Source organism: Solanum tuberosum, unplaced genomic scaffold, assembly GCF_000226075.1.
Source record: "Solanum tuberosum cultivar DM 1-3 516 R44 unplaced genomic scaffold, SolTub_3.0 scf00519, whole genome shotgun sequence".
Lineage (NCBI taxonomy): Eukaryota > Viridiplantae > Streptophyta > Magnoliopsida > Solanales > Solanaceae > Solanum > Solanum tuberosum.
Window position 1 is genome coordinate 249,955 of NW_006239445.1, and position 12,925 is coordinate 262,879.

Genomic DNA, 12,925 nt, shown 5'->3' on the forward strand with positions numbered 1-12,925 from the left:
TAGTGGTACGATATATTGGATCACTCATTCTTAATCAGAAATTTTGTGTTTCAACTCTAAAAACAAAATAAATTATGATAGGATGAGTTTTATATATATAATGCAAATTTAGATTAACTTATATTTCAATATTGAGTAAAAAATCATATATATTTTTTGTAAAAACCAGAAGTTAGGTACTTTTTGGACAATTTATTGAAAATAACTCGCGTTTGAAAATTCGTGGCCATTTTTTATGTGGAAATATCATAATATATAGTATCATGGATTCAAAGTTAAAAGGTAAAAACTTCAAGATCTTGACATGAATTTCTAAGGACAAGTTACATATTTGATTGATTGGGGAAAATAATATATATTTACAAGTCATATAAATGACAATGACAATGTCATAAATATAAAAAATTTACTACTAACTATTTTTCAATGATTTCTGAATTTCTGGGTATATTTAGTTACAATTCCGAAAATGCTATTCTTTAGTTTTGCCTTAAAAAATGACATTGACAGTGTCAATATTTTTAGGTGGAATTCATTGACAACCACTCAAACTATGACTTCTGTTCCGATTGAGCACATGATAAAGTATTTTTTATTAAATATTTTTTACTCAAATTATAGAATTTTTTGTACAATATGCTCTCAAGCGTCTATCATGTAAATAAGCTAATCACTTAAATAAGATATATATGTCACATCTGACTTAATATATGCATCAACCTCAATAAGCCGTAAAATATCATACTTGTTCCAATTTAGGACTGATATGTATTATTTAAAGAGGTGGCATATGTTATATGATTAGATTATCTATGTAATATAATTTAAAGAGGTGGCACGCACAATTTATTTTTTCTTCAAAATTTGAGTAAAAAATATCTAATATGAATATTCACTATGACAAGTTTGAGGGAGCTGTGATATAGCTAGTATGGATATATATTTTGTCATAAAAGATTGTCGATGTCTTGCGCATACTTTTTACAATATTATCAATTTTTCTACTAATTCGTCCTTTTTTTCTTTACAATTTTAATGTAATTATTTTTATTTTTATTTTTATTCCAAGTTAATCTTATTAATTTATACAATATTACAAAGCAAATATAAAAATAGTGCTTATGTCTTGCCTCATATTAGGTAAAAAAAAAAACACCTTGTGTCATGCACCCACGTCTTTTAAAACACTGATCAACATGCAAATTCCCAATTTTTGCCTTATTGGAGGCATTATAAATAAATCAATACACAAATTAAATCTGTTCCGCTAAAACGTAAAATTAATATTCAAATTAGAGTCTAACTATTTAATCGATATGATGGATTTGTTCGTTGCAATGCTTGATTAGCATCACCCTAGTAGTCAAGATTCTTTGTTTTAAATTTGTATCTAACCCAACTAGAAATTGTAATTGCCAGTTCATCTTTGACTAATCACCTAAAAATTAAAATCTGTGCAATGTGATGATGACGTTATATGAACATATTTGTCAATCAAGCATAACGTGAGGCTGATTATAATAGATCGGGAGGTTACAATTTTTGTGTCAATTTGTGAAAGTGAATGCACTGCTACACATCTTATTTTACCATAATCTCTAGGATTTTCTATCATTTAAAAAAAATTCAAGAATCTCCTCTCTGATACTCACTCCCCTCTTGCTGATACATCCCTCTCTCTCTGTCGGATACATCCCTCCCCTCTTTGATATATCTATCCCTTATGTATTTGGATGTCCTATTCCCTCTCTGATACATGTCTCACCTCTCGGATACATCCCTCCCATATGTATTTGGATGTGTGCTGATGTATCCACGCGTCCAATTATGTATTTGGAAGTCTAGTGATGTAATTTTAAGGATTACATAAATTTTAAGGATTCTTGTAATTTGAAAAATAGTATAAAAATAATGTAATTAGCTCTTAACACTATGAAATTTATGTAAATTATACAAACGATAGAAGTTTAGTGAGTCTAATAATGTGACTATGAGTGTAAAGTGTAAACTCAACCCGGTAAGGCCCATAATGGAAGGGCACGCCCGTCGGGACTATTTTGTTTGGTAGATGTCCCATTTATTTAAGAGTAACTTTCACATATAGCAAACATAAAAAATATATTTGTATGTTATAGCTATAGTTGCATAATTGCGTTCATAATAAATTTTATGTTTTCTATGGAGCTTTTGATTTGTATAATTCGCTACAACATCCAATTTTATACAAATTGTTCAGTTTTGTATAAATTCATTTATACATTGTAATTTGTATAATAAGATCTATATTTATATAATTATAAGTGTATAAGACGAAAATATATGTATTTGTATTTGTATATACATTTTTCTCTCGCTTTATACAAACACAAAAGCATTTTATACCGAAATATATAAAATGACTAATTGTATACCAAATCAGATGGCAAAAAAAGGAAATGTTTGCTTCGAATTACAATTAAAATAAACTATGGCTATACCATTTAATTTGAATTAATAGTTTGTTATTTCATATAATTTTCATATCATAAAAAGGTAATAGAGTGAAAAATGAGTAAATTTTAGGTTTAGCAAACAAAAAAATCACATTAGCGCTTTATAGCTATAGTTTTGCTATTTGCGCCCCATAGCAAATATGGAGCATTAAATTTGTATAAAAATTGCAGGCAACATTTGATTGTATAAAATCGAATTTGTATAAATCGGGCATTTGTGTCTATGAAAATTGCGTTTGTATATGTATATGTTCTTTGTGTTGTATATCTACATAAAATTTGAGTTTGTATACAATTGAATCTAGTTAAAACAACTGTATTTGTATATCAAATCTCTCTCTGGCTTTATACAAACACAATTATACATTGTATGTTGTATAATTTGTGTTTGTATAAAGCGACAAAGAGAGAAAGGCAAAAGAGAACCGGGCAGGGGAAGATTTGTATTGTATAATTATAAGTGTATAGAACGAAGATATATGTATTTGTATTTGTATATACAGTTTTCTCTTGCTTTATACGAACACAAACACAATTTATACATTTGTGTTTGTATAAAGTGAGAGAGGCGAGGGAGACTGGCGAGCGAGATTTCTAGAGAGAGAGGCGAATGACAAAGTGTTTGCTACCAATTAGAATTAAATAAAACTGTGGATATAACATTTATTTTGAATTAATAGTTTCATATTCCATATAATTTTCCCGAGAAAAATTTAGTATTTCATGAATTCACCAACGATATCAAATATACTTAATCATCCCTATTACGCTATTTTTTTGAATGCGCGCGATATGATATCATATTTGATCCTTATTTTATTATTTTTACAATAAAAACTTTGAAGGGGGTTAATTATGTTTCTTATAACTGGAAAATAACATTATTTTACGAATAAAAGTATTAATAATTGCAGATCATTCGTTGTTGTTGACTGTAGACAAGAAAATCTCACTGTTTTCATGGTCGTTTGGTGGCTATAGCAATATATATGTTTTTGGTATTAATTTCTATTAAGAAGATGCACTCTGGATATAAATATATAATACCTCTCGAGGAAAACGTAGAACGATGGACAATTAATTCGTACTATAGAAATTGACATAATAATCGTCCATCAAAATAATAACCAATAAATATATATATTTTGTATACTAATATATAATAGAAATAACATATACGTTTTTCGTACAAAATTAATTGTTTTATCGAACGGTTAATGTGTAACTTCCCTAGTTAATTTGAGGCAAACAAGGGTTATCATTATCTTCTCTTTTTTTTTTATCGTAGAATTATGCAAGTGGTCTACTAAGAACAATTGAAAATTTGCACAAATTAATAATTTTTAGAAAATACAAATGCTCAACAACCAAACAATATTTTCAAAAAATAAACATGAAACTTATAACTTTTAATTATTAGGTCGTTGTGTGCTCCATAGTCTCACTACAATGAAATCTAACCTTAATCCTATCAAATAATTAATCACATAGATTGAGCAACATTTCACTGAGAAACCAGTATTTAATTAAAAGTGGACAAAATAATCTTCAAATCTAATTAAATAGGCTTCTCACAAGACTTCACTAGTTAATTAAACAATTCTTAGATATTAAAATTTCAAAAAAATAAATAGTTGATAGTTCCTCCTAAATTGGAGACAAGAGGGCTTTTTATATTTTATATTAGATTAAAATCATTAAATTTGAACTAACTAACATTATGCCTTCAATAAAAGAGCTTTAATTTAAACTAAATGAATCAAATTGTTTTGGAAAGTCACAAGATCTTCCATATTATTTGAAACTAGCATTTTTTGCCATAATTAATGTGCTTAGCTATCATTTGACTGCAACTTAGTTTTTCAAAAGGATTTTTATTTTTTTAATAACAAGATGGATATAAAAATTATCTCAATATTTTCAACAATGAGATTTCAAAAGACGATTTTCTTTACAGCTGCTTCTTGACAAATGATTAACAGGAAATATTGTCTTGGTTTCCCTGTAGAGCAAGATGATGTGTGTATATATATATATAAGTGGACCAAAACATGTATCTGGTGTGATTCGCATGTATCTATATAGACTATCTCGCTTGTCTTCCACCTATCTTGCTCACCTCTCTACTTATTTCAGTGTAACTGACAACAAAAATACATGTATCTACTAGATGTATTTGACTTGAAATATAATGTAAATCATTAATTAGTGAGACAATAGGTAATTATATCAATTATAGAGAAAATTAGTATATGATAGGAATGTTTGTGTAATTAGGTAGTTTGTGGACGAAACTCTTCAATCCAAAGTCCATTATGTTATATTTTGGGCCCAAAATATGAGACTTGCTCTAACACATGAAGTTCCCAATCTACTTTTTGTATTTAGGCTCATTTGTGGGCTTTCCAATTAGAATTTAGAGATGCGTAGAATAGTAAGTAGGCCTGAGAAACAAGCCGATCGAGTTGATTTATGAATAATTATTTGAAGGGAAAATTATATGAAATAGCAAATTATTAATTTAAATTAAATGTGATAGTCATAGTTTCTTTTATTTGTAATTCGCAGCAAATATTTCATGTTTTTTGTCATTCCATTTGTATACCAAAATATACAAATAGACTCATTCGGTATACATATGTGTTGTATAGAAATTAATTGCAGGACCTAATTGTATACCGAAATATACAAATAGACCCATTCGGTATACATATGTGTTGTATAAAATTAATTGTAGGTCCCATTTGTATACCGAAATATACAAATAGACCCATAAGGTATACATATGTGGTTGTATATATATAGTAATTTGTTTATACACAATTACTATGTTTTAGTTTGTATACCGAAATATACAAATACAGATTTTTATGTATATGTATATCGAAATATACATATTAATAGCCATAGCAAACATAAAGTTTGTTATGGAACACAATTATACAACTATAGTTATAGCATACAAATATGATTTTTATGTTTGCTAAACCTAAAATTTACTTATTTGAATTAGATGTAATTTATATGAGCAGTTGTTTGATACTTTATTAAGGAAAAATGTTTTTGAACTAAACAACAAATTCCGCCGCTAACCCTATTGAGCGACCGAATTACCAATAATTTTTCATTAGCTACAGCCAACAAGCAACACAACAACACTATTCCTACTTATCAATAAATTAGCTACAGATTTTCGTTAGCTGCAAACAAACTAGCCTGACAAACCTAAGTTTATTTTTACTAGTGAAATGGCATTGACATAATTCAATTAGACGAGAGGGAGTTGCTTGGATGGTAATCACCCCTCACTTCCAACCTGAAGGTTGCGAGTTCGAGCTACCAAGGGAGCAAAAGGGGTGGGAGCTCCTAGGGAGGGTAAAAAATAAATAAATAAATTAGAGGATTTTTTATTTTTTTTTGCAGCTCTACTTGTGTTGTCAATCTATGTTGCACATGCCACATCTCGAGATTTGTACATCGTCTTGGTTTAATATTCTCTCTCTATATATTTTTTTTCTTTAATCAAGGGTCAATCAGTAGAGCTGTCAATATGGGATGTCCCACCCCATCCGAACTAACCCATACAAGCTTTGTAATTTGACGGGCTAGGTCAGCTAGCCCATTTTTAATGTGGGCCAGAAAATGGTTGGCCCAGCCCACAAGTGTGTGGGCTACGGGCTTTGCCGGGCCAACCTCTTTTCTTAAAAGTTATTTTTATAATTTTTAAATTAAATTATAATTTAAAAATATTATCATAAATGTCGACTTGTGTTACTACTTGTTAATCAAATACACAAATAAAATTATTTATATAATATTTATTAAGTTTGATTTTAAGTAAAAACATAAATAACTAAATAGAAATATTAACCTAATTGTTTTTCAATGATCATAATAAAACACAAAAACTATGATAATATACCATAGGCTATGGCCTATGTAGTGATTCCCTAGAAATTTTAAGAACTTTATTTATGTAGTACATATTTTATAAACATAATTCGTATTTAAATTGTAATAATTCAAACTTTAAACAAATTTTGAGTGTAGACTCATGTTATTTTTAATACTCTATTTTATTTTTATTTTTTAATTAATTTTTATTTGGCCCACGGACCGACCCTATCCATATTTTTCAAGCCCCACAAATCAACAGACTTATTCAGGCCGAGCTAAAAAACCTTTTTCTTAAATGGGCTCCAAAAATCGTATTCCAATCCTATCAAATCACGGGTTAGACCAGATCGGCCCAACGGACCTAGTCTATATTGACGGCTCTAGGTCAATGCAACCAATAAATTAATTATCCAAATATTATAAATATAAATTACAAGAAACTTATTTCAAAGTTGGAAAAAACAAAGGAAAGTTTTGGATCGACCTAAAAGTAGATGGTGGCCCATTGTGAAAGTCAGAAAAAAAAAGAACAAAATAGAAAAGACGTGATGTAGTTGATAACAGGGAACGGAGCAGCCACTCAAATAGCATCCGAATAACACACGTCTACTACATTGTTCGTTTCACTCTCTGACTGATTCTCTGAGTAACCAAGCAGCACAGTATAAATAACAAATCTTTTTTGGTATCGTCACCATTAATTATGTGGATTGATTTCGAGTTTGTATAATTAGTCACGTTTGTATAATTAGTCACGTTTGTATAATTCGCAACTAACAATTTTTCGTTTGCTTTGTATTTGTATATGCCGATGATTTTCTTTGGTTTTTCAGTTTTATCACCTTATATATTCAACCTTTTTTTGTATAACTTTTTAAAGTTTGTATAAACCTGTAGTTTTTGAATTTTGTATAGTATAATTTATATAAGCTAATTTGTATAGTTGTTTAAAGTTCATATGTTTATATTTGTATCAATTTGTTATTTCGAGTTTTATCATATTTGTATAATTTCAGACTTTGTATTACTCAATTATACAAAAACACGTGAACTATACAAGCATACCCGCGAATTATACAAATGAGATGCGAAATATACAAATTATTGCCCTCTCTCGCTCGCCTCTCTCCTCCCTCTCACAATCTCGCTCGCCAGATATACATATACATATGTATACCAGTTACATTTATACAGTTATCTAGCCGATATACATATACAAATCACCTCTCTCCCACTCTCTCGCTCGCCTCTCTCCTCCCTCTCACAATCTCGCTCGCCAGATATACCATATACATATGTATACCAGTTACATTTATACAGTTATCTAGCCGATATACATATACAAATCACCTCTCTCCCACTCTCTCGCTCGCCTCTCTCCTCCCTGTCTCAATCTCGCTCGCCACTCTCCTCCCTATAACATGCAGTAATTAACAAACTATAACTATGGAATGTAATTACGCTCTTTTTGAGTGGCTATATGCGAAAGTTTCCCTATTTGTATTTACTTTTTTTTTATTCTCTCATTGTAGAATATTTTAAAGTTATCCAACGGTGAAACATTTTGCATTATGCAAAATCTATTGTTATGTGTTTATTAAATAATCAAATTTGTGTTTATGTTGTATTCTTTAAATTTCAAGCACTCTAATAAATTAATACTATTTTAATATCATAGTATCAACTTATCAAATTCAACTCAACAAATTTTAATATCATTATATAAAATTTTAAAAATTTTGAGCCAAATTTTATTATTCTAAATATTATATTTTATTCATTAAAAAATTTCATTATTTCTATTCTTACTTCATAAAAAATGCGTATATTGAGTAGAAAATAATCTTTTTATGTAATTTGACTTTTGTAACCAACATTTAGACCTTTTAATAGTTTTTAGGAGGTCTAGACAATATATACTACTAGGCATTTGAATATAGAGTTATTTTACATAATTATAATTTAATTAACATATATTTTCTCTTTATAAATCATTCAATCATGATAAGTTATATTGAATGTAAATAACTAAATATTGTGCACGATTGTGTTTTTTATCCAATGACAAAATTTCTGGATTTTGATCTCGGTAACTAGTGAAATTGAGTTCATCCAAATTTTTCAATGGAGTAATCTTAAGACCATTTTAAATGCCTTTTGAAGTACCTATATGACTAACGACATATAATATATTTTTTTTCTAATTCATATTAATTGAATTGTTAGAATATAATATAATCTTTTAAGAAAAAATATATATTTAATAACAAAAATTAGATGCTACTTCTATTGTTGTCTTTTTTTACTATTTTCAAATGCATAATACATAAAAATTCTCTTTATCTCGACCTCAGTTGATATTTATACTCTTTAATTTTGAGTGTGTATAAGTAAACACTTTAACTTATATATAATTGAATTAGTAGTCACACACATTCTACATGTCAATTTACAGTTCTACATGACGTTCTATGTGTATTATGCCACATAGGACAAACGTGTCAACTTGTTCAATTTTATATAAGTTTAAATGTCTACTTGTGCACGTTCAATGTTAGAGAACACAAATGTCAATTAAAAAGCATTTTTATATATTAATTACTCCCCTAAAAAAATATAAAGTAGTTAAAACTTTTGTAAAAGAACAGTTAATATGAAAAAATAATCTCAACAATTCTATTGAATTTGATAAATTCACTAATTTTATATTATGAAAAATGTCTCAACAATTCACTGGATCAAAAATAGTACTCCATCCGTTTGAAAAAGATAAGAAAAACCAAATTTGACTTGACAAATATATAAAAATATCCTTTAATCCTATAACCTTATTCGAAACAGAATAATATTTTCAAACCCTCTCATTATTAATATAAATATAGATTTTTTTTTATATTTAATATTATTTTTATACCGTCTATCAATCGATCCCTAAGTTTATGTGATTACGTAGCGTAGAAAATGGGGTTATTAAATCAAACCGTCCAATATCGTCAAACCGTCCGTAGAAGCGGGTCAATCAGCAACGTAATTCGTTAAATAAAGGTTGAGGGATTTTCTTACAGGCACCCATTTAATTGGACTCCACTTTTCTCACGTGACCTCATCTTTCATCTCTTCCGTTCTCCGTTTATCTTCACCGTCCCTCCGGTAAATTTATTATCTCTTTCTACCTCTGATTTACAGTTATATTGTTGATTTGATCTCACCGGAGCAAATTATACCTCTTATTTTCTGTTAATTTTTCATATATGTTGTTAGATGAGATTTTTTGTTTTTTGAATTCTGAAAAAATCGTCTCTGGCTATTACTATTGCATAATAAAATGCGATGTTGTTGTGATTATTTGTTTTCTGTTTGCATTTTCGATGTTTTCTAACAACTTTTTTGAGATCGAGTTTTGAGAACTGCAGTATTCTGGTTATCAACTCTTTGAATAAACTCACATTTGTTGTTTTTTTTAGCTCAATTGCTAAAGCTTAAAATTGTTGTCCTCAGTTTGAATATTTTGTGTTTTTGATCTCAAAAAGCCGATGAATAGATCAGTATCTAGGAAGTTATAAAAGAAAACAAAAGTCGTATCTCCGGAATGTATTTATCATTTGATTGCTAAAAGAAAAAAGTGCGTTTTTAAAAAAAATTGAAAATATAGCCTTTTTGCCTTTTGACTGTTTGATAGAAAAGCTGCTCTGATTCCAGTTCGACGTCTTTGTTATCTATATCTGCACTTTTTGAGATCACACATTTGAGCTTTTTTTTTGTGGCTTGTAGTTTCATAATTGAAAGGTTCGTTCCAATTAAACTTAGGCTTAATACATAACCAACTACTTAAACTTGTTAGAATATTTCATTTAGACACTCGATCTAAATCATGTTTTTAGTTGAACACTTCCAACTCCTGATAAAGTGTTTCAACTATGACACTTTTTTAGTTTAATTTTTTTTTTTTTACGTGTGATCTCATTTGTCTATTAGTTAGTTAAGTTAACCACATAAAATATGTCATTTCCGTTTATTATACATATTCCCTTCAATAAGCCGTAAAATCTATGACATTTTCTACGTGAAGTTGATGTGTATAATTAAAGGAGATGACGTATTTTATATGATTGACTTAATTATCTAATAAATGGATGAAAACGCGCAAAAAATTTCAAAATTTGAATCGAAAGTGTCTAATTGGAACTCCTTTATTGGGAGTTGAGGAGTTCAATTGGAACATGACTTAGTTCGAGTGTCTAAATGGAATATCCCGACTAGTTTGGCTGACTACTTTTCTTCTTTCTCATTCGGAAGGCTCAGTCATTTCTTCATTATTATTTCTTGCTTGTAGCCTATGTATTAATCCTTAAAATTGGTCCCTTTGTTAATACAGTGTCAGTGGCTTCTGTTGATTCATGAGAATTACATGTTTACCTTGACTTTTATACTGTTTGAATTGATACCCTTGTTTTAGGTTTGCATTAATCCTGGTCCATGATTACTTCAACTTTCCCCAACTAGTAACTTCTTTATCTTGTAGTGACTAAATGCAGTTTCATCATATTCCGTGCAGTGTAAAAGCAACTTATAGGCCTTCAGGTGAGGAAAGAAAAAAGTCAAACTTGTTGTAGTTTGATAAAATATTACTGTATTAATTTTGGAGGATGAAAAGATCCCGTCCAAGAATAATTGGACACTTCCATTGCCTTACATAAATGTATTAATGATCTAGAACAAGTCTCTTAATGGCTCATATGCCTCAGCTACGTGAATGAGTAAAAGTAAGAAATTGTACCCGCTACTTGCGTCATGACTGTTATATACTCATATGTTGCAAATGAATTTCATGGCATAAGTTGTATATGATTTGTTCCATGAACCGGGTTTGACAGTCTGTTCTCCTCATAGGAAAACAATTCAAAAAGAAATAGCATACATACAAATACTCTTCTATATGTTGCCGATGTTTCATATTGGCAAAAGAGTGCAGAGAAAATTTAAGTTGCTACAGCCATTTCTCTTTCATCTCACGAAGTGGTGGTTACTATTTATGTCTCATTTTTGAAATTTGTAAAGTTTACTTATGGTTCCTTATGATATGTTCTTTTGCTTTTGGATTAACAGAATAGCAGTGTTGCTTTAGAAATGCTTGCTATCACATATATCACTCTGAAATCTTATCATTATTTGGGGAAATTGTTGATCCTTCCCTTTGTCTCCTGTTTCACTGTCTTTTATTTGATGTAGAGTTATAGACTTTACTTCACAGAGGAATGCCACACCTTTCTGTACTCTTCTTTTGGGATATTAGGTCCTTCATATTAATTTATCTGAAACATGTAGATGTTGTTCTTTTGGTAGTTATTTTTATCACTCGGTCTTAGTGTGTGCTATTGCAATATTAGTAATAGTCGATCATGCTTGAACATGCAGGTATGGACGTCTCTGGAGGTCAAAGTGTGTATCCTTTACACCGTTGCAAAACTATACACCTGGTTTGTCACTGGTCTTTCCTGCCTTAGCTAATTGTGCAAATTTGCTGTAAAAATAGTCAAAGAATCATTTTGATCCTTCTGAGTTAAGATTTTTGGTTATATAACTTGCTTTCTGATAATAGTTTTGGACTATATTGACTCTAATATGTAGGTGAGGCATGCTCAGGGGATTCACAATGTGGAAGGAGAAAAGGACCACAGTGCCTACCTATCTCGACACCTTTTCGATGCACACCTTACTTCTCTTGGATGGCAGCAGGTGATAAGTAGTTAGACATGGCTCTACTTTTATGTCCAATTGCTAACAGAAACTGTCTAGTAGTATTTGTCTTTCATGTTAGATTATGAATTTTTATCTTAGAAGTGTTATCCATAGAGTCTGACTGCAATGATCTAATTGATAATCTTCATGCATAAGGATAATACCAATCACTTTAACATTTTTTCTGCCATTACAGAACTCAGATTTTGTGGTTTCAAAAATCTCATTTGGTGATGTTTCAGGTAGACAATCTACGGAAACATGTTCAAACATCAGGAATTTCTAAGAAGGTGGAACTAGTTATAACTTCTCCTCTATTGAGGTACACACTATGTTTTATATTTTGGTATCGATTGTCTGACATCTTTGTTTTTCTTCTCATTTATTATGAAAGTTTCATCTCCTTTTGTGGAACATGTGCACAATCTTATGCTTTTTAGATGGCTCTGGTGATGGATGTTTAAAGAAGCACTGAATTTCTTGAATAATCATTCTTTTATTGATCTTAACACAATGATATCATATGTCTTGAGCTTAGTGAAACCAAAGTTTGGTTGTTTGTCGGTATTAGAGTGAGTTAGAGTCCACATTGGTTGGGTAATGGATTGATGGTCTGCTTATATGGACTTGGGCAATCCTTCCTTCATGAGCTAACTTTTGGGGTTGAGTTAGGCCCAGGTGTCATATTTTTACATGGTATTAGAGTCAGGTTCATACCCCTTTGGGTTCTCGGTCCACACTGCAGTTGGACCTGAGCACGAAGCGGGGGGGGGGGGGGGGGGGTGGAGCCCCTTCTT

At 30.0% G+C, this 12,925-nt stretch overlaps 1 protein-coding gene across 4 annotated transcripts in view; it reads left to right on the forward strand.

The window, feature by feature from the left end:
* Window positions 1–9,405: 9,405 nt before the first annotated feature.
* LOC102597832 (phosphoglycerate mutase-like protein 1) overlaps window positions 9,406–12,925 on the forward strand; it is an 8,696-nt gene continuing 5,176 nt past the window's right edge. For 2 of the 4 annotated variants that reach the window (XR_368731.2, XM_006364914.2), the window contains exons 1-5: window positions 9,406–9,539; window positions 10,912–10,970; window positions 11,805–11,866; window positions 12,018–12,125; window positions 12,371–12,450. Coding sequence is in view for 3 of the 4 variants with exons in the window: in XM_006364914.2 (XP_006364976.1) it covers window positions 10,919–10,970; window positions 11,805–11,866; window positions 12,018–12,125; window positions 12,371–12,450 (302 nt within the window). In the remaining variant the exon portion in view is untranslated. The remainder of the gene's footprint in view (window positions 9,540–10,911; window positions 10,971–11,804; window positions 11,867–12,017; window positions 12,126–12,370; window positions 12,451–12,925) is intronic. The other 2 variants (XM_015304231.1, XM_006364915.2) reach the window with 2 other exon arrangements.